The sequence below is a fragment of the Amblyomma maculatum genome, chromosome 1 (genome assembly GCF_055883805.1).
Source record: "Amblyomma maculatum isolate TAMU_Amacu chromosome 1, ASM5588380v1, whole genome shotgun sequence".
In the NCBI taxonomy this organism is placed as follows: Eukaryota; Metazoa; Arthropoda; class Arachnida; order Ixodida; family Ixodidae; genus Amblyomma; species Amblyomma maculatum.
Window position 1 is genome coordinate 488,631,013 of NC_139344.1, and position 27,358 is coordinate 488,658,370.

Here is a 27,358-nt window from a genome sequence, read left to right on the forward strand (position 1 = left end):
TCGCAGATGTCTTCTTTGCATTCAGATGCAGCATAAAGCTTGTGCGCGTGCTCAGTTTCGCTTAAACTATTACGGAACGCCTGCGAGGCCCTACAGACGCGAGCTCAATGTCGTGGCGCGCTCAATCTGAAGTATTCAATCCTGAGTAAAATGACGAGTTATAGACGGCTCTACGAGATGCAAAATCACTTCGCAGATGTCTTCCTTACATTCAGATGCAGCATCAAGCTCGTGCGTGCGCTCAGTTTGCCTTAAACTATTACGGAACGCCTGCGAGGCCCTGCAGACGCGAGCGCAATGTCGTGGAGCGCTCAATCTGAAGTCTTCAGTCCTTCGTAAAACGACGAGTTATAAACGGCTCTACGAGATGCAAAATCCCTTCGCAGATGTCTTCTTTACATTCAAATGCAGCATCAAGCTCGTGCGTGTGCTCAGTTTGGCTTAAACTATTACGGAACGCCTGCGAGGCCCTGCAGACGCGAGCGCAATGTCGTGGCGTGCTCAACCCGAAGTCTTCATACCTGCGTAAAACGACGAGTTATAGACGACTCTACGAGATGCAAAATCCCTTCGCAGACGTCATCTTTACACTCTGATGCAGTATCAAGCTCGTGCGTGTGCTCAGTTTCGCTTAAACTATTACGGAACGCATGCGAGGCCCTGCAGGCGCGAGCGCAATGTCGTGGCACGCTCAACCCGAAGTATTTATTCCTGCGTAAAACGACGAGATATAGACGACTCTACAAGATGCAACATCAATTCGCAGATGTCTTCTTTACACTCAGATGCAGTAACAAGCTCGTGCTTGTGCTCAGTTTGGCTTAAACTATTACGGAACGCCTGCGAGGCCCTACAGACGCGAGCGCAATGTCGTGGCGCGCTCAATCTGAAGTCTTCATTCCTGACTAAAACGACGAGTTATAGACGACTCTACGAGATGCAAAATCACTTCGCAGATGTCGTCTTTACATTCAGATGCAGCATCAAGCTCGTGCGTGTGCTCAGTTTGGCTTACACTATTACGGAACGCCTGCGAGGCACTGCAGACGCGAGCGCAATGTCGTGGCGCGCTCAATCTGAAGTCTTCTTTCCTGCGTAAAACGACGAGTTATAGACGAGTCTACGAGATGAAAAATCACTTCGCAGATGTCTTCTTTACACTCAAATGCAGTATCAAGCTCGTGCGTGTGCTCAGTTTGGCTTAAACTATTATAGAAAGCCTGCGAGGCCTGCAGATGCGAGCGCGATGTCGTGGCGCGCTCGCGGCTGGCAAGGTTGCGATCCGGTTAAAAAGGAGGGTGGTTACAAAAGGAAAAGGGCAGGGATGGGGCGGGGGAGATGGCGCGCGCGCCTAGTGAAAGGAGACTTCTGGAACAACTACGTTGCTCCAGAATTCTTCGCCAAGACAAGCCACAGCTACGAAGCGAATGTCTGGGCTATCGGATGCGTCATATGAGTGATGCTTGACCGACTAAAAAATGTTTGCAACAAGTTGCAGCAATTGTGTTTACAACAATAGTTCGGTGCCTGCTATAAAATGTATCAGGTCGCACATATTATTAAGGAACACGCTATGCGGAGAAAGGTATGATTGGACTGACACGACTCTTTTTTTAACCGTCCTACAGTCTTCATTTGTTTTAGCGAGGACAATGCACGTACAAGGTTTTGGACGCTGGTTGTATCCCAGGCAGTGATCACGCTTTTTCTAATTTTTTTGTTGCATTCCAGCCTTGATATCGCAATTTTCCTATGTCTTGTCAACATATTAGAGGCGATATTCGTACTAAACGTTTACTGTGCCATGTTTCTCATCCGAGGAGCTGTGTGTATATGTATTTGTAATGAGCATTTAAACGCGGCAAAGAAATTATGGCGTATGTTGGTATGCATACTAAAATGCATTCAAAGTACAAAGGTAAACAGCAACTTCCATCCCATAAGTAGCCTGCCAGGACTTCTCTACCGACAGTGCGTGTTGGCGATCCTCATAGCTGATGTGCATGCATTCTATCAAACCGTAAAGTGCTCACGTGGCTGCCGACACCAATGGTGCAAACATCCCGCGGGAACAAATTGGATTAGAGCTGTTTAATGTGGGTACAACTCCTAGTGGGCGAACCCTCGTTCAATTCCTCATCGCGCAAAGACACCTACGCACGAATCAAGAAAAACTACCACATCCCCTCGACGGGGTCTCCGGACGCAAGTGCCCTCATCCGGCGGACGTTCAAACCGGAACCCTCAGAGCGGCCGAGTATCAAGGCAATCATGAAGCACGATTTCATGAGAAAGGGTATGGGATGTATTCCTACTTTACTGCTTAGCGCAAGTGTGCTGAATTGACTGGCAGGTTATCTTTAACGGGATGACGTTAAAGACCTCATTAGGGAGTTTTAGATCAGGGGCACGCAAAAAGACGATAGGGTGATGTCTGGGTTACAATGCGCACTCACAGAATGCTCGACAAAAGGACGGAGGGCGCGGTAATCGCTCTGAGTATACGCAAGAGAAGCCCGCTATTCCTCTATCCCCTTAGTCTATTCTAAACTCCCTATTGTCCCAAAAATCTGGTGTCGGCTTGGCGGGCGTTGGCTTTGTGAGAGAAATTTTACGGGCTCAGCTATACCAGCAATTGCTAACTCAGGCTTAGACCCTGGAGATAGGTGAATCGTGCAGCCTTTTATGATCCTTGTTTGTTGAGTTAAGCTGCACCTATGGGCCACGCAGACACGTACAGGGTCCTCCACTCTTTGAAGTCAACACGCGAAAATGTGGCCGCTCTTTTCGAAGGGCCGTCGCGTATGACACGGCCTCACATCGAAACAAAACAGTCAGCATTTAGAGACCTAGAGGTGGTGCTTCGCATGGGCTGCCATCTCACTTCAACTCGCACACGGTTTGAACGTGGTAGGGCTCCGATTAAAGCTGTCACGTGCTCGCGTGTTCACCCTAAGAGTGGACGACCCTGTACATCCGAATTTCTTCAAGAAGAGATTTACATCTACGTCGGTAGGTGTTTCCCGTAACGTAAGGTTGCAACTGTAAGCTAATGAGTGTATGTCGGATAATAAAGGCAAATATCCGCGACTACTGAATTATCAGGTTGCAAAGTGGATGGTTTCCAACGAGCATTCGCAAGGGGAGCTGGCAAAGAGGACAAATTAGCACTGTCGCGTCATATCCTTAAGGGCGGAGTTCAAGTGTTCCTCCAGCCTAATGGCTCTCCGCGGTAGCTCAGTAGTTAGCGTGCTCGACTACTGAACCCATGGATGCGGGATTGAATCCCGGACGAAGGCTGCCTTTCGACGGGGGAGGCTTCTGTGTGCTGTGCGATGTCAGTGCACGTTAAAGAGCCCCAGGTGGTCGAAATTACTCTCGACTCATCAACTGGGCCGTCATCAGATAGCCTAAGTCGCTTTGGGACGTGAAACCCTACAAACAAACCAAGTTTTTATTGCTACAGCTGCTATAGCACTAATATGTGTAGCAAAACAGTCCTGATTACTACCACGAAATCTGAAGCCTTAGTTAAATCTAATGACGTACTAATTTGATGTATTCGAATACATCGACTCAACTTGCTTGAAAATTCACATTGCAGATATATATAAACTACCTGCCATGATTCACAGGAGGTAAACTGGAAAAAGAGGAAGGTCCTCCTCTGGATAAGTGCAGGAGACACTAGGATAGGATAAGATGCATGAGAACAACCTAGAGGGCAGCTACCGTGCAAGGTGTATAGCCAATCACTTCTTGCTCATTCATGCACTAAGCAGACAACCTTAGCCCTAACGTTTTTATTACCTTCGAACTTACGTATTCCTTTTCCTTGACCAGTCTGCGTTTCTGGAACACGTTTTAATTGTGAGGCAACTGCAAGGAGTTGTATGACTCTGCCCTTCAAGCCTTTATTTGTTGCTGCTGCCACCTGTTGGAGTGCGGCCTTGTCACTTTGTGTCATCGAGACGCGTCTTTAGTATTTTCGTTTTCCAGAGATATGCACCGAGATGTGTCAAGAATGATTCAGGTGACTCATGTCTGCTTCCAAAATGTTCCAGGTGGTTCTAGACACATTTCGCGGCTCGATCTGGACGTCTCTTCTCCTACCTTATATTGAGCGTTGACGAGTCCAACGGGCATTCTTTGTTCGACAACCAGAGAGCACCTTTTGCTACTATCGCCACCCACTAGTTAATTTTCTTAGCTTTCTGATGGCGCTGGTTAGCTTACTAAAGTGTTTTTTTTCAGTGCCATACCAGTCCCTTTGGTTGTGGCGTCAGATACTGTTACTATTAAGGTGGCACTGTTATGTAGGTGCTGATGGGAATAATCTAAGCGTCCCGTGAGTACCATTTTTTTTCTTTAAAGATTTTTCCTTCACTAAAATCAAGAAGACAAACCACAGTTGAAAACAAATGTGCATTGTGAAAAGAACTGTAATAAATGATATTTACACAACCACATAATTGAGGACTGGTACTGGCCAAGGCAGTATAGTCGAAGGATCTGAAATACCCCACGAGTGAAATCAGAGGAATGGTACAAAGCTGCCAGCATCAGACAAGAATACGAACAAGACTGATCCACTGTCAAGAAAACAACCATAAAGCCTCACACATTTCTGTGTGGACCTGGAGACATATAAAACAAAGGAGGTCAGACAAAACGATGTTCGCAGGCAAAGGAGAAAAAAATTGCCCTCATCAGCCATGCATTTTGCACACGAGACAATGGCATGCGCAATGCAGCGCAAGCTTTGTGGTGTCTTCTTTCTGTTTCTTTATAGTTTTCATCGGTAGACAAAACTTAGCCGTCCTTTGCCATTGCTTACTAAACAAGCGACAACAGACGCAAGACAAGAAATACGGGCGACACACACACAATGCCGCTTCTTTCTCGCTGTCTTGTACTGTAGTGCTCTCTGGTAAACATTATCCACAGACTAGCCCAGCAGTTTATGCTCTTGCCGTTTTGCAAGGCCGAAACCGAGTACGCCTTTAATGGGGAGAGAGACATTCAAGCACTACGTGCAGCAGTGACGTCACCCTTGTGTTGAGAGCTCGGGTAGTGCAATAAAAACTGAAATTAAAAATCAGCCCACGATTGCCGACAAAGTGCTCATGCTCATCTACATGTGTGGATCTACTTCCATAGAAGCATTGCTTGTAAAAGGTAGAAACTGCGACGAGGTATCGATTTTTATGCAGGGAAATGCGCCGCTCGACAAAATGGTAACGTAGACTGGGCATGCAACCTCTTCGGGTGCTAAAAATACCATTCTTATCATTTGCCCCATTTATTGCAGAACAGAAAGCTCTAAAGACAAAGGCTAGCCTGCTTGTGGCCAGTATAAAGCGCTGCATAGCTTCCACTGAAGCAGGAAAGAACAACAGGATTCTTCTCGACGTCGCTTGCAGGGAACTCTGTTGATGGCTCATTTCCTTCCTGCCAGCATCTCTGTAATCTTGAGCTGTCTCCTTCTGCGCCAAGCGACCAGAGACGAGCCGTTGTGGAGGCGCGGCTGAGACTGCTCTCCCTGCATGATTAATGATAAGCACAGTTTGCTTGCAGCAGACACACAAAAAAATGATATCCACACTGAATCAATTACATTAAATTGAACGAGTTATATGTACTTCTACAGACGCGCGCGCTTTCTAGTATGACATACAGGAGTTGTGAAGAGTAGCACCGAAAGTGACACACAAAGAACTGATTATTAAGAATCAGTGTCCCACTCTCTTGCTAAGCACCTAACCATGTGTCACAGTAAACATCAAAAAGAGGGAAGAGTGTAGTGTGGGCTTCTAAAGGATGCTCCAGGAGCATTTAAAAACCGGTTTATTTTTTTAGCAGGAGGCGAAAAAGCCGAAGCTGCAAATAGGGCCTCCTATTTGCAGTTTCGAAGTGCTTTCTTTTAATTAACAGTCATAGTTATTACTGCGCACGTTTCAAAATTCTTTTCTGTCCATCCGAACTATTCAATATAGCGGCAGACCACGGATCAAGTGTTTCGAAAATGTGCGCACAAGTGCTATACTTATCGTAACCACCACGGCTGACGCGTCGTGACCAGCATGGTTGTCAAGTGGTGTACCATGTGGGCAGTCATGGCTAAGAACCATGTCTATCACGTCATCACGCAATGCCTCATGGTGGTGCACCAGAGCTATGACATCATCACACCCCTTAAAGAGCGAGCAAATCCACCCAGCGGCACGCCAACATATTGTTACGATGAAATAGCAAAGGGGTGTTTATTTACAGTGATATGGCAGTGGGATAAGGTGAAGCCTACTAGCCCCAGGCACTAACGCTTTCTCTTCTTCTCCCAGACCATCACAACCCTTCGTCGTCGTCAGTGGCGTGACATTTCCCCCCTACTCAGCCTAGGCCCTCTGGGCGTGTTCGTGAGTCGTGCGAGGCTGACACGGCTTCAAGTGGGCAACATGACATAGTTCGGTTTTGGCAGACCGACGACCCGATGCTGTCAGGCGGGCTATTGCATAAGTCAAGTCACTGCTGCGTTTGACAACCACATATGGTCCGTCATAGTGGGCCAAGAGTTTTTGATGTAGGCCACGGCGCCGAATTGGGCGCCACAGCCAGACTAGATCACCTACAGAGTACGTGACCCGCCGGTGACTGGCATCGTGTCGCACTTTAGAACGTTCTTGTGAAGCACCAGAACGTAATCTGGCGATTCTCCGAGCTTCTTCGGTGAGACAGAGGGCCTCAGCCAGGCAGGGGTCTTCACGGCTTGTGAAGGGGAGGATAGTATCCAGGGGGTAGCGTGGCGGTCTGGCATAGGGAAGGAAAAATGGACTGCACCCAGTCGTCTCATGCGTGGCGGTATTAAGCGCATACGTGAAGGGTAGTATGGTGTCCCAGTTCTTATGCCCTGCGTCCACATACATGGCTAGCATGTTGATAAGCGTTCTGTTGACGCGCTCAGTCATGCCATTTGTCTGGGGGTGGTATGGCGTCGATTGTCGGAAAGTTACGGAGCATAAACGCATGAGCTCTTCAATAACATCAGCAGTGAATTGTCGGCCCCGATCAGTGATGACAATTCGTGGCGGCCCGGGTCGTAAGATGACTGAGTGCAGCACCTGATGCGCCGTAGCAGATGTAAGAGTGGCGGTTTCACAGTAACGTGTGAGATAGTCCACGCAGATTACAATCCAGCGATTTCCATCCACGGACTTCGGAAACGGACCTACGATATCAATGCCTACTTGATCAAACGGAGCTGTCGGGGTCTTCACAGGGTGCAGCAAGCCAGATGGAGTTGCAGTTAGACGTTTGTGGCGTTGACATTGCTGCCAACTGGCAACGTATTGTTCAATCGTCGAGCGCAGTCTGGGCCAGTAAAATCTTTCTTGAGCACGGTGGAGTGTTCGAACCGATCCCAAATGCCCAGAAGTTGGATCATCATGCATAACACGCAATACGTCCATGCACAGCGTCTGGGAACTACGAGTAGGTATCGCTGGCAGACAGGCGAATAACTCTTTTTCCATAGGAGGCCATCACGCACACAAAAACGGCTTGTAGGTACGCTGGCTTCATCGACGGCAAATAGAGGCTGCAGATTGCTATCATTTTTCTGTTCCGTTTTGAAAACATTCGTGTCGGGGAACGCTCGCTCGAGGGTCGATATATAATTGTCGAAATCGTCACTGTCAAGTCCAGTCGTGGCCATTGGCATCCTACAAAGACAATCTGCGTCTGCATGACGCCTCCCGCTTTTGTACACCACGGCAAAGTCATATTCCTGTAACCGGAGGGCCCAGCGTGCGAGGCGACTACATGAGTCCCGAAGGTTCCGCAGCCAACCGAGTGCATGATGGTCAGTTACGATAGTAAACGACCGTCCGTACAAATATGAACGGAAACGCTGCACAGCGAAAACTACAGCCAGGCATTCCTGTTCGGTGACTCTGTAGTTTCGCTCCGGCTTGCTCAGGGTACGACTTGCGTACGTGATAACATGCTCTTGTTCATCGTGCCGTTGGACAAGGACTGCCCCGAGACCGATTCCACTAGCGTCCATGTGAACTTCTGTCACTGCAGCAGGATCAAAGTGACGTAGGATGGGTTTCGATATTAAAAGAAACTTCAGCTGACGAAATGACGCGTCGCAGTCTGGTGTCCAGTCAAAAGTGGAGTTTTTGTTGAGAAGGCACGTCAATGGGTAAGCAACGTCAGCAAAGCGATGTATAAATCGTCTAAAATACGAACACAACCCTAGAAAACTGCGCAACTCCTTCACTGTCTGCGGGGGTTTAAAAGACTCAACAGCGGCAGTTTTCTGGTGATCCTGCATTATACCATCACCATTGACAAGGTGTCCTAGCGCCAGCGCTTGGCGCTCTCCAAAGCGGCACTTTTTCGAGTTTAGAATTAGGGCGGCGTTGTGCAGACAATTCAAGACGCGTACTAGACGGTCATTGTGTTCTTGGAAGGATTTCCCAAATATGACGACATCGTCTAAATAGCAAAGACAAATGTCCCATTGTAAGCCGCGCAAAACTGTGTGGCTGGCGCATTACAGAGCCCGAATGGCATAACATTAAACTCATAAAGGCCATCTGGCGTTACGAAGGCTCTTTTTTTCCTTGTCAGCAGGGTCCATTGTAATTTTCCAGTAGCCAGATCTGAGATCAGGACAAGAAAAATAGGACGCACCAGAGAGGCAGTGGAGGGCATCGTCTATGCGAGGATGAGGATAGACGTCCTTTTTCGTAACAGAATTTAGACGCCGATAATCGACGCAGAATGGCCACGAACCGTCTTTCTTGCGTACAAGAATAACGGGCAGCCCAGGGGCTAGATGACTCCTGTATCACCTTCTTCCGTAGCATGTCCTCCACCTGTTCATGACTGACTTTGCGCTCAGATGGGGACACGCGATATGGCTTTTGACGAATGGGTCGAGCCGAACCAGTGTCGATAGTACGATGGGTCCGTTGTGCAGGGCGAGAGGTCGGTCCATCTGTTTGAGAAAAGTCAAACATAGGCGAGAAGGGTAGAAGAATATCCACAAGAGTGCGGCGTTGAGTTGAGCTGAGATCGGCGCTGATCATGCGGGAGATCGAAGTTTCATCAGCAGGCAGAGGTACGGTGGCACTCGTAGCATCTGTGACCAAAGCAACGATGTGGGGCGCATCGGGTCCACAGGAGGCAAGCTTCAATCCCGTTGATAAAACTGCGGGCTCGGACGATGGATTGATTGTCCATAACGAGGCACTACCGTGATGCACGGAGATCATACAGTGAGGGATAATAACATTTTTCTTCAGGCATGCTGAGTGAACAGGGTGCACCACGGCCTGAAATGAAACCTGGTCGAGAAGTGGAGCGGACACGGGGACGAACATGGCAGACAAAGGTGGAACTACTGTGTCTTCGGTAATACTAAAAACTGTTTCTTCATTGCGGCCACTTTCAAAAAGAGTCGGCAGATGCGAGCCGTCAAAATGAACCTCTTGACTTCCGCAGTCCCCGGTAGCGCGACAAAACTTCAAGTCCATTCCTAAAATGATGTCATGCGTAGAGTGGGGTAAGACTAAGAATTCGGCTTGAAACATTGCACCACCTACAGACACTTGCGCACTACACACACCCAGTGGCCGCAACGCCTCTCCACTCACACCACAAAACGTTGAAGCACGGTCATATTCAAACATCACTTTGCGTCCCAACAAGCGCCTAAACTGATTACTCATCACAGACACAGTCGCACCCGTATCCATCAAAGCTAATGTATACACACCATCAATGAACTCACGAATTTTGTTTTTCAGCATTATTGTTGGAGGGATGTTGGCACACAGCACATTTCCAGCGGCCTCACCTCCATTGGTCGCGCTGATTAGTTTTCCTGCTGAGGATGCTGAGGCGACATGGAGCGCCGTCGTGGTGATGGGGAACGACGCGCACGGAAGGCGGGTGGTGGAGTAACACTTCTATCAGATGCAGGGGAGTGGTCGCGGAGATTATGGTTATGGATGTTGCGGTAATACCCAAGCTAAGTATTTGATTGTTGAAAAACTGGATTGTATTGCCGATTGTCGGGTACTGTTGGAAGCGCCGGACGGTTATAGCGAAGTGGGAACCTACTACGGCAGTGTCTGGCGATGTGACCTTCGACGCCGCAGCGGTAGCATATCGGCGGGGAAGGTAGAAAATGCAGTTGCGAATAAGAGCAGGGAACAGCTGGGTGCGTCGTAGGTCTGGCTGAATACTCATACTGCTCTGGAATCCTGGTAGATCGAATGGAAGATCTATGTGCACTTGAGGCGACGTCATACCTTGGGGCGTCAGGCATCGACGCATTCCGGTTGGCGAAAGGCATATGAGGATAGTCAATAAAAGCTGCAACTTCAGGAGCTTGTGGGAAAGGCTGCACTGTAATCACTTGTGGTGGTGAAGCCGGCCGTCTAGAGACCCTCTGAACAGAGACCTCAGCAGATTCGTGCAGGGGAAGTGGGTTGAGCCGCAGGAGTTCTTCCCGCACGATTTGCCGGATCGTCGACGGAAGATCTAGTTGGGCGTGGTCATCAAGGCTGGCCACGGTAGGCACGTTGGCCAGCCGCCCAAATTTTGGCGCAATACGACGCGTGTTGAGAGCGTGAAAAGCGCGGATGTGTTTAATAACATCGGAGACGGTTTCAAGGGTGTCTTCGGCGATTAAAAAGTTGTACACGTCAGCCGCGATGCCCTTCAAAATGTGGCCGACTCTGTCTTCTTCGGGCATGTTGGAATTCACACATTTGCACAATCTGAGGATCTCTTCTGTATAAGTGGTACAAGTTTCATCCGGCAATTGAGCTCTTTGGGCAAGGGTCTGCTCAGCCCGCTTTTTGCTCGGTACAGAGTCACCAAAACACTGTTTGATCTCGGTGGCAAACCGTTCCCAAGTTGTCAAATTGTCCTCTTTATTCTCTAACCATGTCATAGCCGTGTGAGTTAGAAAGAAAACGACATTTGTGAGCATGGTGATAGGGTCCCACCGGTTGTACCGACTAACTCTTTCATAATGAAGCAGCCACTTCTCAACATCCTCACCTTCTTTCCCTGCAAACGGTCGTGGTTCCCGGTAAGGCTGGCAGGGAATAGAGCTGGAGGGGGCAGGCCTGTCACCAGGCTGGCTTGCAGCGTCGCGGCTGGCACGGTTAGAATCGGTGTGGTCCATGATGGTTGAAAGCGGTGGCAGTCCAGCAAGGTGGCGACTACGTCGAAACTCCAGTTGGTCTTGCTGCACCGTACTTAGGGATCGAAAGGAGCACCTGCCACCAAGTTGTTACGATGAAATAGCAAAGGGGTGTTTATTTACAGTGATATGGCAGTGGGATAAGGTGAAGCCTACTAGCCCCAGGCACCAACGCTTTCTCCTCTTCTCCCAGACCATCACAGCCCTTCGTCGTCGTCAGTGGCGTGGCAATATTATTAAGGTGTGACATCGGGTGTGGCCAGAAGCTATCCCCGTGCTGTCATACCAGCCGGAAGGGTGCCTTAATCCGCCTTTTGCTGAAGGATGTGGCGCCATCATGCGGGAGAGGGCGACAAACACATTGGGCGGCAGTGTAGCAGACGACCCGAAAGCACACCATACGAAATGGCCACGCCAACGCAGGTAGAGAGCGAAAGCTCCCCCCTTTTTTGCCCTCGGGGCAGAAAGTAATGACAGTGATTGCAGTATATTATGTTAACGCAGTACGGGGGAATGTTACAGCGTTTTCACAATCCACTCATAACGCATGCATATACGGTCTTCGTATTGTTAGAGCGTGTAGCCCGGGCCGTGTTCGACGTGGCAGAATGAGACGCTCTCAGTGTGCAGGTTCACGAGTCACGGCAGACAGGAAAGCGCGGAGACAGAGAGAGAGGGGGATCTCAAAGGGCAAACGAGCCAGGGGTTTGTTGATGCTGCAGAGCTAGGTGGAATCGTCTCCTGTGACCTAGGCATATGCGCGGGGTTTCTTGAGTTACAGAGCACAATGCGGTCACCGCGGCGCCGGCATGGTGCAATGGGCATCGCTTCCTGATCGCGTCATTTCAACGCGTGCAGCTATAGGATTTCATCTACGAAGCTTGGTAGAGAGGCACTTATACACCACCCTCTGAAAAGGGCATCGTCCCGGCCGGAATGCACACCTGCAGGAAACGCGAGGCATTTTCCTGGCAATGGATGATTCACAGCTGTAGCCGGTTTCTGCCTTCAGAACGGATGTGGTCGCAGTGGTGAAGAGGTTCTCGGTGCACAGAGAATGATCATTCTGTTCTGAAAGGATCCACAACCTTTCTTCCACAACCGCATTTCTCCTAAATCAACGACTTGGTGACACATGCGCATCTCCTACATATCGGATGCGCATCTCGGTCAGGAACCAACGCTGTTCTACGTCCAGAGCGATTCACTCTGCGAATGAACGAGCATGAACCCTCCAGGAGACTCATTTGTGCCGGGCGGTTTCTTTGCCGTTGGAAACGGTTGGACGAAGACGACGATTGTCAAGCTTTCTAATGAAGTGAATCTGTTTGCGTACACCGAAGGAACAAAGTCCGAATGCTTTGGCGAGCACGAAGGCGAGCCTGTAAGGTAAAAAAAAATACTGTGCGTTGTGCAAGAATGTCAAATGCGTCATATGATCCGAGCGGCAAAAACACAGATAATACAGGCATGCATGCATATAAAGGAAATATGCATGATGAAAATTACCTATTGGAGTTTGCACCCAGCCTGTAACGCACCAGTACTAGCTGCAATGAGGATTTCTTCGGTGCGTGTTTGCTATATTTGCGCCGGGGCCTGATGGCGGTGTATTTTGTCGTTTTTTTTTTCTTTATGTGCGAGAGGGCTAGGTAGCTTAGATATTACAGGCGGCGGTGTGCGCTAGGCCGTAATATTTAGCATGTTTTATCGTGACTACCATCCGACTAACAAGAAAAAAATACGGCGTTTGTTGTAATACACTGGCGTTCGCGAGCCTCATGACCAGCTCTACCACTCTGCTTGCGAACGGCGGTGCAACACAACAAACGCCCAATTTTTTCTTTCTTTTTAGTCAGGCGGCAGTCGCGGTAAAACATGCTAAATATCCGGTCTAGCGTACACAGCCACCTGTGATATCTGCGCTACCCAGCCCCTTTGCATATAAAGAAAACAAACGACAAAATACATCGCCATCAGGCTCCGTCGCACATAAATCAAACACGCGCCGAACAAATGCTCATTGCGGCTATCACTGGTGGGTTACAGTCTTGGTGCAAACTGCAGTAGATACTTTTCACCATGCACATTTCCGTTAGATGCATACATACCTGTAACGAGTATGCAGTCGGTCGCTAAGGTGCAGCCATTCACATCTTGACGCTTGTAGGCCCTAATAATAAGTCGCGGCTCGCCGAAGGAAACCTGGAAAACCGCGTCTTGCATTCCGGCACGCCTAGAGAGTGGCAACCTTACGCGGCAGATGTGGTTGGCATCGCTTTGCCAAGCCTGTGACGGCCATCATGCCGCCCGGTGCCGCCAGCCCCCGTGCACTGGCGGCGCCGAGAACCGCCGTCGACGCCATCCAATGTGTTTCCATCGGTCGCCGCTACGACTTTGCGCATGCGCAGAAAACTCGCGCAAAAGGCGGATTGTGCCACTTGTCAAACTTCTGGCCCACGAGTTTGCCGCAGAGGTTTCAAAGTGCTGGCAATGATTTGAAAGGCAAAAGATAGCGAACGAATTGGAGCTCATAATTACTAGTAGACGCTGCTGAGGGATCGGTCCTGTGGGGTCCAGTGTGAGAGGGCCAGCGTCACGTGCTCTTTTCGCAGCACCCGAGACCGGCATTTGACTGGCTCGCTCGTCGAGCGTTGTTTTTGACCGGGCAGCTTCACACATGTGCAGCTTAACACTCCCTGCACTGCCGAGAAGAGCACTTTCGTAACTGCAAAAATTGATATGGATATCAAAAACAGCGAGAGGGGGGCGACAGATTTCTCAATAAATAAATACTCTAGGCGTAACTGGTGAAATAGTAATACATTTAGTAATTGTTGACCAGACTGCTGGCTAGCGCTGGGTTAAGAATACAATGAATAGAACATCCTGTTTCTAAAGCACTAGGGTTTAGGCACGCTTCAGCCTAATGCTACGAGAGAAAGCTGTTTTAATCATGGTTATGCATGTTCTGGCTGTTTGAATGAGGGGCACGCTGAGGCTTCGCCTTGAGAGCGCGGCAGCTCCTGTAACATCGCCTTTTCAATCCACAACTTTTTACGCCAGGAATGCGTTTAACAGCTAAATGTTCGACTCCTGTTATGCGCCACGGTTCTGTGCACCTAAGATGATGAGTATCCCGCGATGGTCTCGTGACCATCAGAGGAATTTCAGAAATTCCTGTTTTTTTAATTTATAAACGTAATTCAAAACGCCAGATGCACTGTGAACAATTTCTATTTTACTACCTCCAGTAAGGATGTCGCGAGGGCACAAGGTTAGTCTGGGAGAGCTTCTAGTGTACGCACCGCATCATTTTATTCTTCTGTATATCTAACACGACAGATCACAGTTTTACAATAGGGGAAATGGCATGTAAAACGAATTACAAAAAGTACAAATTTTTCACACGTACTATTTCTGAATGAAACAAGTTGCCAGCTGATGTTGTGAGTGTACATCCAGATGTACTTTTATGGCTAATCAATGATTTGTGATTTTATTGTTCCTTCAAACTAATATTTGTTTACCAAATGCACTGTTGCTCCTCTTGTATTTTTTGTTCTTTACTTTGTTGTCTACCCTTCCCCTTTTTTGTTCTTCCTCTCATGGGAGTTTTTTTGTCTATCTGCTCCTCACTTTAATGTTGTACCCACTTGCCTGCTATAATGCTTCGACGCTGCAGAGTGATCGAAAAGAAAAAGAATAAATCACAAAAATAAACTTCTAAAACCGGAAATCGAACCTCCATGCCTCGCATCCCCAGCCGAGCACTTTATCCAACTGACCATGCCCGGTGTTTTTTTTTTTCAGCATGGTATTTATTACGCGTATTTATACAGAGAAGAGAGCTACATACATTATTTACAAAGTAATCAGCTTGTAACCGAACAAATTCAATTAAAATATACACCACACAACTAAAATACGTCACAACACAGCACTAAAATATAAGTACATAGTTTTCAGCGCAAAGGCACGCGGCCAAAGGAAAGAAGAAGGAAGACTATAGGGACGAACACAACGCTGACTCACAACTGTTAATTTTTCGACGCACACAAGAGTGATATACACTGTAGAAGAACGGCTGTTTGAGCGAGTTGGTGAACCATGATGGACAGTAATATACGTGCGCAAAAAGACGAGACAAAGAGGAGAAGTGGACAACGACGGCGCAGATGCGTCTCTTGCGTGAAGTCTCTTGCGTGCTTCCTGAGCAGGCTGTTGATGCAACGCTTTGTTTGCCCGATGTTCCCCTGACGTGTGGCAGATCGTACATCGCGCAAACAAAGCGTTGCATCAACGACCGGCTCAGGGAGCACGCAAGAGATCTAAAGAATAAGGAAGGTGCTGACCTTGTCGCGCACTGCGCTACTTGCAAGGATTGTACACCGCTGTTTTCTGGAGTCAGGATTTTAAGCAAAAGCAAATTAAAAACCACCCGTGAAACGATAGAAGCAAATTATATTCAGAGGGCTGGGTCAGGTTGTGTTAGCGATACCTCAGTTGTTTTGTACAACGCAGAAAATATTTTCCTTTCTAAGTTCTTGAGATAAAGGTGTGATGCGTTTCGTTTTGCTTATCTTTTCCCTGGCACGGTATGCGCCTGCGCGTCTGGTTGTATATAACTCTTGTGTGCGTCGAAAAATAAACAGTTGTGATTCAGCGCTGTGTAGTTTTCCTTCTTCTTCTTTCCTTTGGCCGCGTGCCTTTGCGCCGAAAACTATGTCCTTAATACCGACTAGCCCAACAACTAACTCTACTGAAGTACAACACTAAAAATTCGGTAAGAAAACAGGTCAATACAAAAGAAGCAGCATTAATATACAACACCAGATAACTAAAACAAATTTTAACACAACCGAACTAAAGCGGCGCCGAAGAAAAAATTTGGAGGACGCTTAAGCTTCGCCTTCAAGAGTGGAACGCGATAGCGTTATTGCACCTCGTTCGCACCGCCCAGCGCTACCGGCACTGGTAGACGGCGCCGCTTCCATCACACGCGTCTCAAGAGCGAGCGCGCAAGGCCCTGCAATACAACACCCGTCGACCTGCCAAGGAGTGTAAGACAATGCGCTACGGCGCAGCAATCACTGATGAGGCGCCCCGCGTCGGACTTTGCACTCACGAATCACGCGATGAGCGCCTAGCAACGCAGCGTTCGGCGCGGCAACGAAACGTGCGCCTGAGCAAGCGGAACGAACCAAAGAACTCGGTGTCTCGGAGGGAGAAAGCCGGGCAGCGACGCGCCATGAATGCGGACGCGATCATGTGGCTGACGCCTTGATGGGATCGTCCTCTATCTCGCTTGGGAGCGCCACGCAGAAGCATGATTCCTCGGAAGCAGCTCGGCACACATCGCAGGGGACGCTTTCGCAGCAGAAGCGCTACGGCGCAGCGATCACGTCAGGGGCGTCCGGCATCAGACGCTGCAGCTAGCAATCGCGCTGTGAGCGGAAAGAGGAGCCGCGTCGCCTAAACACCACTGTTCGAGTGACGCACGCTGGATGTTGGAAGGGGAGAGAGCGAGAAAACTTATTAAACGCAAGGGTATTGGGGCATCCTCGCACCGGTACCCGCGCGGCCCGAAGGGGAGAAGCGGGTGAGCGAAGATAGTGATCTAAAGAAAGGAAAGACGCTTGATTCTACAACCCGTGAGGGTGCACGGCGAAACGTCTGGGGCGAGTGGCGCGCCACGTGTCGGGGCAGCGCCGCACATTGCGAGGAGGGGTTCTTCTGTGTTTGCCGCAAGATGGCTCCGCATGTGCGCAGAGCGCAGAAGAAATATAGCGGAAACGTACTTCGCTACTCGTGTAACTGCGACTTCTGTAAGTAACATGCTCATAATTACCGATATACACCGCAGGATAACGTTCTACGGCACGTTTCTAAGGCAACACCGCATTCACTAGAAGCGCTTTTGTACCGCTTTCAAGCATCGAACTCGTGGCTGAGTGGTGGCGTCTCCGTCTCACACTCCGGAGACCCTGGTTCGATTCCCACTCAGCACATCTTGGAAGTTGGTTTTTGTTTATGAAGTGCATGCCGGGATTTATCGCTCACGGCCAACGCCGCCGACGCCGACGACACCGGCTTTTCTGCGACACGAGCTCCTTAACGCTGTCGCGATAAAACATCACTAATGGGAGCCAGTCCGATTGATAGTCGTCATAAGTGGTGCACCATCTGGCTGAAATGAGTACTAGGGACTCAGTGTTCCGGTCCAACATCGGCGTTTTCCACAGGCTGTGTAGTCCAAGGAGGAAAATCATGTCAAATGGTTCATGATCATGTTTGGGTGGCCATTAGGCACCGAACACTGTTTTCTAACAGTGTTGTAACAGTTCAATACAGTGTTTCTTCAGTGTTCTTTGTAGAACAACCTACATAATATCGCCTCTTTGCAGGCATAAAACAATGTTCGATGGTTTCAGGTGTGTCACGTAGCCGACAATAAACAGAAGAAAGAAATTTTTCTTTTGTGAAGCCACAGTTTCACAGGTAGAACTTCGGCATGAAGTTTAAAGAACTTTAGTAGAAGCCGGGTTCGTGAAATGCGCATATTTCTCCTTGTTCACCATGAAGGTAATTGTACCGATGATAATGACGGCGCATTAGGTTGATAATAATAATGAGAGAAAAAACGATACAGCGTGTGTAACAGCAACGCTTAGGCTTTCGCATTCCTGCATTTCCACAGTGCTCTCGGAATTTTTTAAGTGAGGCCAATGTAAATATAAGAAAAAGCCTCTTCCTGCGTCACTTGATTTCCGCTGAGTTGAATGTTTTCTCGTAACCAATGAACGCTATGTTTAAGCCATAGCCCCCCCCCCTCCCCCTATATCTTACGCGTGATCACTCTTGTCGTGTAGGATTTTCCTTTCGACATTCGCGGATACGGAATAGAAGGGAAACAACTCACCTCACGGGCTGTGCTGGGGCCAGTGGAAGCCGCGCGAGGCACTTCGAGCGATGCAGCCGCCTTGAGACCTGCAGTAAAATATGTTTAAGAACTAACACGTTCGCACCTTTCCGCTGGCCGCCTAAACGCGAGTTAGTGAAAAAATGGAGAGGAGTTCTCATATGGCTGGTCAAGGAAAGGAAGCACCGAGAATCCAAATATACGCTATTTATAAAAGCAAAGAAAAAGAGAGGACCTTCTCGAACTAAAAAAGTTAGAAATGCTTTCACGAGCTTTCTCCGGAATGAAAAACTTACATACTTCAATATTATTTCCTTAGTGTTCACACTGCTCATGCAGATAAATTGTGGTACACACTCAATCTACTCCTAGGTCGCAATAAATCCATCAAATCAGACGAATCAATGCTGTGCGATGGCAGAATTCTTACCAAAATGCTTTGGCAGATGCCTTTTTGCCTATTTCATTATTCTTGAAAAAAAAAAAAACGAATGACAGTATCGACATACTGTCATTCGTTTTTAGATATACTTAGCACTTAGATATATCATAGCACTTAGATATACCACTTAGATATACCTTATCTAAGTGCTTGCGACAAGGACAGTGAGTTGTTTGCAACGATGACAAACAGTGAGGTTCACTTAGCGTTGCTCGCACTGAAAGCAGTAAAGCTAGAGACATTGACGTCCTCAAGACACAACGGATAGAATTTGTTCTACAAACCGTTCTGTCGGTTCTTACCAACATTTTAGCTTATCCATGACTTACGGCACATTTCCAGAGGATATAAAGAGCGCAAAGCTTGCGGTGATGTACAAACCTGCCTATGAAAACTAGTTTTCAAACTGCGTGCCTATTTCTGTCCTCCCAGCTTCTTCTAAAAGATTAGGCTTCAGTAAAATAAAAAAAAATGGGTTAGTTGGTAACGATCCATTTAAGTACAGTGCCCATAAAACACGAAGAGACAGGGAGAACAGAACGGACAAGAGCGCACTAGAAACTCATGCGTGGTCGAAGAAACGCGTCTCACTCGTGAGCATGCGCCAGGAAATTCAGCAGTGTCAACAACATAAAAACCTAATCAAACTATCACACACCTGTAGTAAAAACAGGTATGCTAAAAATAGATGAAGGCAGCTGTTGGTCAAAGCTCCCGCAAACGCGGTAGCTTGACAAGTGACAAGAGCCTACAGCCCCCCGTATAAGCAGAAAGCGAGTATACAAAATAAAAGAAAACACATACAATACATTGTTCACAACTTTGAACCACACACATACACATAGATATTTTTGTCCGCAACCATTACATACATCGGGACGAAATAACAGATATACAGGTAATCATAAAATAAACGCATAAAACCACAATGAATGTCATGAGACCGTTTGGCAGGAGTGTGTAGTGCTGCGTATCTTGTGTTTATTTTTTTAAAAGGTCGATACTACTTTTGCTGCAATCATTTAGAAGTGTTGGTATGGTAAACGACAATTTGCCATGAGGTAATTTGTGATGGTGTTATAATATTCGATTTTTCTTCATGGTGGGTAGTATATACTGGTACGCTCTCTTCTAACGATGACAATTCTCGCAGAAACATTCGGAATTGTCCTTTCATTCGCATTTGAACGCGACTGTTAATTACTAATTGTATAGATTAAAAAAAAAGGCAAGAAAAAAACCCAACGGGTGATCAAAGCTTCCAATCTGGCCACGTTAAATACGAAAATTGCATGAAAGCGCTGAAACATCGGCTATCAGGTACCGAGGAACCTGCGTTCTTTTTCTAGGAAAAAAAAGCCCATGAAGAATTGCCGCAGAACTCATTACCTGCGGCAGTTATGATCGAGGCCTTCAATATCTCTCTATCTACTCTGTCTTCAACGCCCAATGATACTTGTCGCAACCAGGTTAGGCACACATCCACCCTCGCAGTACTTTTATTTTTTGCCGTGGAGGGGAAGGTTTGAAATACGACGTGTCCTAAGCGACGTAGCATGGTCGCGCAACCTCTCGGAACCAGACGAAGGCACACCCGCCGGTCAACAAACTGAATATACCCATTTTTCGGAAGTCCAACACTGAAACCCAATGTATTAGAGCAACAACGCAACCGCATCTGCGGCGCATCCCGGGGCATGCCCATTACGGACAATAAGAAAACCCAAAAAATCATCTCAGCATCATCATCAGCAGCAGCCTGACTATATCCACTGCAGGGCGAAGGCCTCTCCCATATTTCTCCAATTAAGCCGGTTCTGTGCCAGCTGCATCCACTTGACCCCTGCGAACTTCTTAACCTCATCCGCCCACCTAAGTTTCTGCTGAGCTCTGCTACGCTTTCCTTCCCTTGGAATCCAGTTTGTTACCCTAAGCGACCATCGGTTATCCTCTCTTCGCACTACATGTCCTGTCCACGCCCATTTCTTCTTCTTAATTTCCTCTAGAATGTCGGTAACTTGAGTTATTTCTCTGACCCACTCTGCACGCCTCCTATCTCTGAATGTTACACCTACCATTTTTCGTTCCATAGCCCTCTGGGTTGTCCTCAGCTTAAGTAGAACCCTCTTGATTAGCCTCCACGTCTCAGCCCCATAGGCGAGTACAGGTAAGATGCAACTGTTATATAATTTCCTCTTGAGCGATACCGGTAATCTGCTAGTCATAATATGCGAGTGCTTGCCAAATGCGCTCCATCCCAATCTTATTCTTCTTGTTATTTCCTTTTCATGGTCCTGATCTGCGGTTACTACCTGTCCTAAGTAGACATATTCGCCTACTACTCCCAGTACTTCGCTACCTAATGTAAACTGCTGTTCCTTACCGAGGCTGTTGAACATTACCTCAGTCTTCTGCATATTGCTTTTCAAGCCTTTCTACTTTTCCTGTCTAGGTCATCAATCATTATTTGCAGTTCATCCCCTGAGGTGCTTAGCAAGCCAATGTCATCAGTAAATCGCAGATTACTGAGGTATTCCCCATCTACCCTTACACTTAACTGCTCCCATTCCAAGTCTTTGAATACTTCCTCTAAGCAAGCTGTGAATAGTACTGGGGAGTCGGGAGATTGTGTCTCCTTGCCTAACTCCTTTCTTTATGGGGAATTTTGTTACTTTCTTTATGCAGAACTATGGTTCCTGTGCAGCCACTATATACATCTTCCAGCACTTTCACGTACGGCTCGTCTACCCCCTGATCTCGCAGTGCCTGCATCACCGCCGAGGTTTCAACTGAGTCAAATGATTTTTCGTAATCAATGAATGCTATGTATAAGGGCTGGTTATATTCCGACAATTTTTCTATCCCCTGGTTGATGGTACGGATATGATCAATAGTAGAGTACCATTTCCGAAAACCTGCGTGATCGTTTGCCCAATTGCTATAGAAGATCGTCGTGATTCTATTAGCGATTGCCTTAGTAAATACCTTATACTTAACAGACAGTAAGCTGATTGATTTGTAATTTTTAAGGTCCTTAGTGTCCCCTTTCTTACGAATGAGGATAATGTTTGCATTCTTCCATGGTTACGTTACCGTCGATGACACCAGACACTACGTGTACAGGGTGGCCAATTTTTCTTGCACGATATCCCCTCGTCCTTAAACAAATCTGTAGTTATCTGATGCTCTCCAGTTGATCTGCCCCCCCCCCCCTTTTCGTAGTTTCTAATGCTTTCTCGGCCTCATCCTTCGTCACTGGTGGAATGTCCGTCTGACTGTTTTTCCCTACCGCAAATCTCATTACGGTCCTGACTACTTTGGCTACTCTAGAGTTCTGCATAGAACTCCTCGGCTACTTTGACTATCTTGTCCATATTTGTGATGACGTTGCCCGCCTTGTCCCTTATCGCATGCATCTGGTTTTGGCCTATGCCCAGTTTCTTCTTCACCGCTTTAAGGCTTCCCCCGTTCTTTACAGCATGCTCAATTTTCTCCATGTTATACTTCCTTATTTCGGGCACCTTGCGCATATTGATTTGCTTTGATATCTCGGCCTGGTCTATTGGATAGGAAGCTTTCGTACTCTAGCGTTTCTTAATCAAATTTTTCGTCTCTTTAGACAGCTTACCGGTATCCTCTTTACCTATCCTACCGCTTACTTTCACAGCGCACTCAGTAATGATATCTCTGAAATTATTGTTCATTGCTTCTAGGGTAACGTCGCCATCTTCGGTTAGAGCTGAATATCTATTCTGTAGCGAGATCCTTCTGCCCTCCCCCTCCCCTTCACCGCTAATTCGTTGATGGGTTTCTTTCTTTCTAATCTGTTGCGTTCCTTCTTCACATTTAGGCTAATTCGGGACCTCACCATCCTGTGGTCACTGCATCGCACTTTCCCGATTACCTCTACATCTTGCATAATGGCGGCGGTTGAACACATTATGAAGTCGATTTCATTTTTAGTCTCCCCGTTAGGAGTTTTCCATGTCCATTTCCGGTTCTTCCGTTTGCTAAAGATGGTATTCATGATTCTTAAGTTATTGCGCTCTGCAAACTCAATTAGTAACTCCCTCCTGCTATTCCTAGAACCAATGCTATAGTCACGTACTGCCTGGTCTCCTGCCTGCTTTTTCCCTACCTTGGCATTGAAGTCGCCCATTAGTACAGTATACTGCGTCTTTACTTTTCGCATTGCCGATTCTACATGTTCGTAGAAGCTTTCAACTGCCTGGTCATCATAACTACATGTAGGTGGATAAGCCTGTACAACCTTCAGTTTATGCCACTTATTAACCCTAATTACAATGCCTGCCACCCTCTCATTAATACTATAGAATTCATCTATATTGTAAATTTTCACCACCCCCACATCCGCAGGGCTTAGTACCAAATTGAGCCAGGAAAATGTCGGCTATAAGTGGAGTTACAACAATAGCTCATTTCAAAAGTTGTAATTTTAGATAATATAAAATAAGCCGGAGTGAAACATCATATGCTCAATTCTGTTTAATTGTGCTTGCTGCCTAGTAAGTGTCTGGGTAAATATTGAAAATGGTTCTATGAAATTATGTACCTCATGTGTTGTGTACACACATTACGTGATGCATTTTCGGACTGCATTATAATGACGTCAAAACTGTTTTAATGATTCAGTTTATGATGCGCTTTTGCTGCACAATCTGTAAGGATACGAGGGCCTGTCAAGTTGCTGATAATATTTTTGTCACTGTGTCCTGCATTTAAGTAATGCACAATAGATTTGAATTTGAAATAGTGGCTTGTGCCAATTAAGGTGCAAGCACCCCGGGTCCTTTATTGCCTCATGACATTTTGCAGTTGTACGTGCATGAAGACTGCACATCTGAAATAAAGATATATCACGTTAAGACAGGTAAGGCTTATTTATGAGGTAATGTTAAGATTCATATTTCATTCAAAGTACTGATTCTGTACATTTTATTGCTAAAAGTCATGCCAGTTTAATGTTGGTTAAATATGAACATGGAAGTTGCCTCAAGTTCCAGATCACTATAACTGATGTATTCGTGCGGTCGAATGTGAAGCCAATAAAGAAAACTTAAGCAAAACAATAATGTATATTTGTATTTAAATAATATATTTCCAGAAGAGAAAAGTCCCGACGTCCATGCGGAGGAACTTAAAAGCAGAAAAGGCAAATTCATTACAGGCAGTAAACTGCTCAACCAGCAAGAAATTTTCGATGTGATGATGATATTTAAGAGTTGTGTGGAAGTGCGACAGTTTTGCATTACTTACCAGCTAGTAATTAAAAGCCGCGCTGTGTAGTGGGAGGGTGAAAAGTGAGAACGGAAGCGACCGCTGAAAATTTGTTGGACAGGCAGGATAGCTACGCCTGGCTACGTGCTGCGAAACTGCGATAAAAGAGGCGGCAATATCCGCAGGTCCGCGAGTTGAAGGGGGCAAGTGATCACCATTACGAGTCCTGGGACAAGTGCGATACAGCAAGTGAGTACCACAGCGGAGACAAAGTGAAAAATTTGTAGGAAATGGAAAGGTCGATCGTGCTATGAAGGCCCTTCGGCGCGCCTTCGTTAACCCCTTATATATTAGCCATAATCCTTTGACGACACCCATTCTGCTCCCACTGTTCGAGGTCACGTGATTAGGATATGCAAATGGAGGAACAACGCGTTTAAACTGATTCAGTACATCTCTTGGCTTCCAAAACCTCATTCTTGCGACATATGCCGGGAATGTCCTCCGGTCCTCATGAAATCCCGGTATCATTGTTGATTGCACTTGCGGAGCGGAACGTGCTGAGGGGAAACGAGGAGCGGTCGTTTTGCCGTTTCCGGCCGGAGAAAAAACGACGCGCAATCGTTGAGCAGGACTGCGGCACGTATGCAGTACGGGACAAACAAAGGAACAACTCCAAAACCTGATCTCACCGCTCCGAAGCGAGGGATGCTTGTGAGAGTGACGGCGCGGGTGCCTACGAGAGTTCGGTAGAAGGTACGAGGGTGTTAAGCAGAGAGCGGCGGTCCAAAAGACATGAGACCGCGCTGGTCGAGAAGCGATTCCGAACATCACCGCAGCTGTTGTAAACTGACAACCAGTGGAGACTTCTGAGGATACTCGTGCCTCGACCCGTCGCATCGACGCTCGCCGAGATGCTGCGGTGAAGGAAGCATCGTGGTAAGCAGTAGCCACAGCCTATAAGCCGCAGTTTTCTGACGAGAGCGAAGCACCGCGACTGAACCGAACCACCTGATTGTGAACTGTCAGGTAGACCATCAATAACTGCCCGAAGTTGGTATGTTGGCTCAGCACAACCGAAACTGTGGCCGTCATAAAGGCGAATTTGTCTGGATATCTAGAGCAGCCGACGTATGCCGATTAGGCAGCGATTGGTATGATCGCACAACGAAAGTTGTGTCAAATTTTGATACGAAAGCGATAAAATCTGGCACCGAATACAGGTACCGTCTTTGCCAAAAGTAACCAGGTTGCTCCGAAGGCTGCGGAGCAAGCGCGCAGCCGTGTGGCGGCGTTGCGCTCGCTGTGGCTTATCGGTGGTCGTCAGCTCTGAGGGTGCAACAGCTGACGCAACTTCGCACCCCCAGCATAGAGTCTCGCCCGTTGAATGATAAAAAACTAGGCGCGTATGATGTGCGGGCTGCGATTTCACGCCTGGTTGTGCCCAGCAAGGGCGTTCAGTATAGCGAAGGGACTAAAATCGCGGCACAAAGTTATTCACAAAAGGGGCAGAGAGGGGCAAAAAACATTTACCCTGCCTCTGTGTGAGGGCAGGGTAAATGTGTGAGTACACCTTCACTGTGCTTGTCGCAAAAAGAATTGGAATTTCTGAGAGGCAGGGTAAATGCTTAATCTGTTTCATAAATGACCCTCTCTGCCACTTTTGTTAATGACTTGGTGCCGCGCTTTCAGTCCCGTGATTTTACCGTTATATTTTAACGCTTTTACTTGCTTTTTTTGGCTATATGTATATCTGTTTTTTTACCGATTTTAGTTTCCGGCTACCAGTATTTACCGTTTATGATTTTCATGGGCATAAAGCTCGATAGGGCACCCCTTAAATTCGTTAGGGCCTCCTCGTTTTTGATATAAACATTGTTTTTTATGCTTGTTGCGAGCACATTGTAGATAAAAAGTACCCAGAAGGTTGTCAATAGTGCATCAAGACATTTTAGTCGCCCATGTGCAGGTTCCAAAATAAAATCTGGCTCAACAATGCAAAGAACCCATCTCCATTTTGAGTAGCGTGGTTTTTTGGGCTTGTTGGTACATGATTCCAATACACTATAGCGCAGCAAAAGACGAGGACACAAGAGCGAGAGACGAACACCACGAGCGCTAACTTCCAACAAATTTTATTCTCCTGAAGCATCATATATAAACGCCAGAAAAACATGAATCATATGTGCAAACAGTATCAATTCCTTAGAAAGACAAGCTCTTTATCTGAGAGGAGAATGGAAGGTGTGCTTACACACGCGCATCCTGAACTATTTATCTTTTCGGCTTCAATGATTTCGCGCGTTACTCTTTCTCTGCTTTTTCCTATTACAACACTTTTATCAAAGAAAGGCTTACAGGTTTTTGAGTTGCATTCGAGAATGTGGTCAACTAGCGATCCGCCTAGCCGGCCGTTTCTGACGTTGCGAGCGTGTTCCATTAGGCGCTCGTTCAGACATCTCCCCGTCTGGCCGATATAGTGTTTCCCGCATGACAAGGGAATTTTATATACAACACCTTCATCGCACGAGACGTACGGCTTCTGGTGCTTAATTGCGCATCCGCCTGCTTTTTTGGTGTTGGTTTCTTTCAGCTTGCACAACGTAAAAAGTTTCTTCGGCGCCGAGAACACTACGGTCGCATTCGCTCGTTGACCAATTCTTTTCAAATTGTGAGAAATCTTGTGCAGATATGGTAAAACAACAAGATTTTTCCGTTCCAGAGGAACCGGATTTGGGTGGCATTGATTTTTTGGTTTCATTTTTTAAAGAAGTTTTTCGGCAACAGAAACTTGAACATGGGCGGGATATCCAGCATTAGTCAGCCTCCTGGACTGCTCTTGAAAACTATCGCTCATCATGTGTGGACAAGATTTCCGGAGAGCATTTTGAAAACATAAATTGATAATACCTCTTTTCACAAGTTTAGAATGAGCGGAGTGATATGGCAGCATCGGCTTGTCGCTACGCGGCTGATAGGCCCAGCATATGTGATGAGCGTGAAAGGTGAAGTTAATATCTAAAAATCTAATGGAATTATTAATGGGCAATTCGCATGTTAGAACAAGCGGTTTAAAATGCTCTTTCATGATAGTTACAATGCTTTGAGCCTTTGGCTCAAGAGAGCCATGGTCACACTTAACAAGAACAAAAAAATCATCAACAAATCTAAAGACCTTGATTACGTCCAAGCTTTCAAGGTGGCTGGAAACAGCCTTGTCAAGTTTGGATAAAAACAGATTACTCAGAATCGGCGCTATGCACGACCCGATGCATATCCCTTCTTTCTGAAGGTAGGGTTTTCCTTCCCAGTTAATGTTGTGTGTGTTGCTTTCCAGAACTCGGCGGGTGTGTCGGCGAGCAGTTTTTTAGAAATTTTAGCTATTTACTTGCAGTCAACGTTTATTAACTGGGTTTATTCCACGTGACCTTTGCGGACCCCCGTTTAAAAGACCGACAGCCAGGATTCAGCTTCAGTGGGCACAGCGGACCGCGCCTAGGAATGTTGCCTTATGCTTCGTTCTTCTGCTTCG

At 47.1% G+C, this 27,358-nt stretch overlaps 1 protein-coding gene across 2 annotated transcripts in view; it reads right to left on the minus strand.

The window, feature by feature from the left end:
- Positions 1–5,291: 5,291 nt before the first annotated feature.
- Positions 5,292–27,358, minus strand: part of LOC146210160 (uncharacterized) — a 218,211-nt gene continuing 196,144 nt past the window's right edge. For both annotated transcript variants that reach the window (XM_084587484.1, XM_084587483.1), the window contains 2 exons: positions 18,147–18,214; positions 5,292–5,542 (listed from right to left, as the gene is read on the minus strand). In XM_084587484.1, the coding sequence (XP_084443610.1) occupies positions 5,441–5,542; positions 18,147–18,214 (170 nt within the window). In that variant the 3' untranslated portion in view covers positions 5,292–5,440. The remainder of the gene's footprint in view (positions 5,543–18,146; positions 18,215–27,358) is intronic.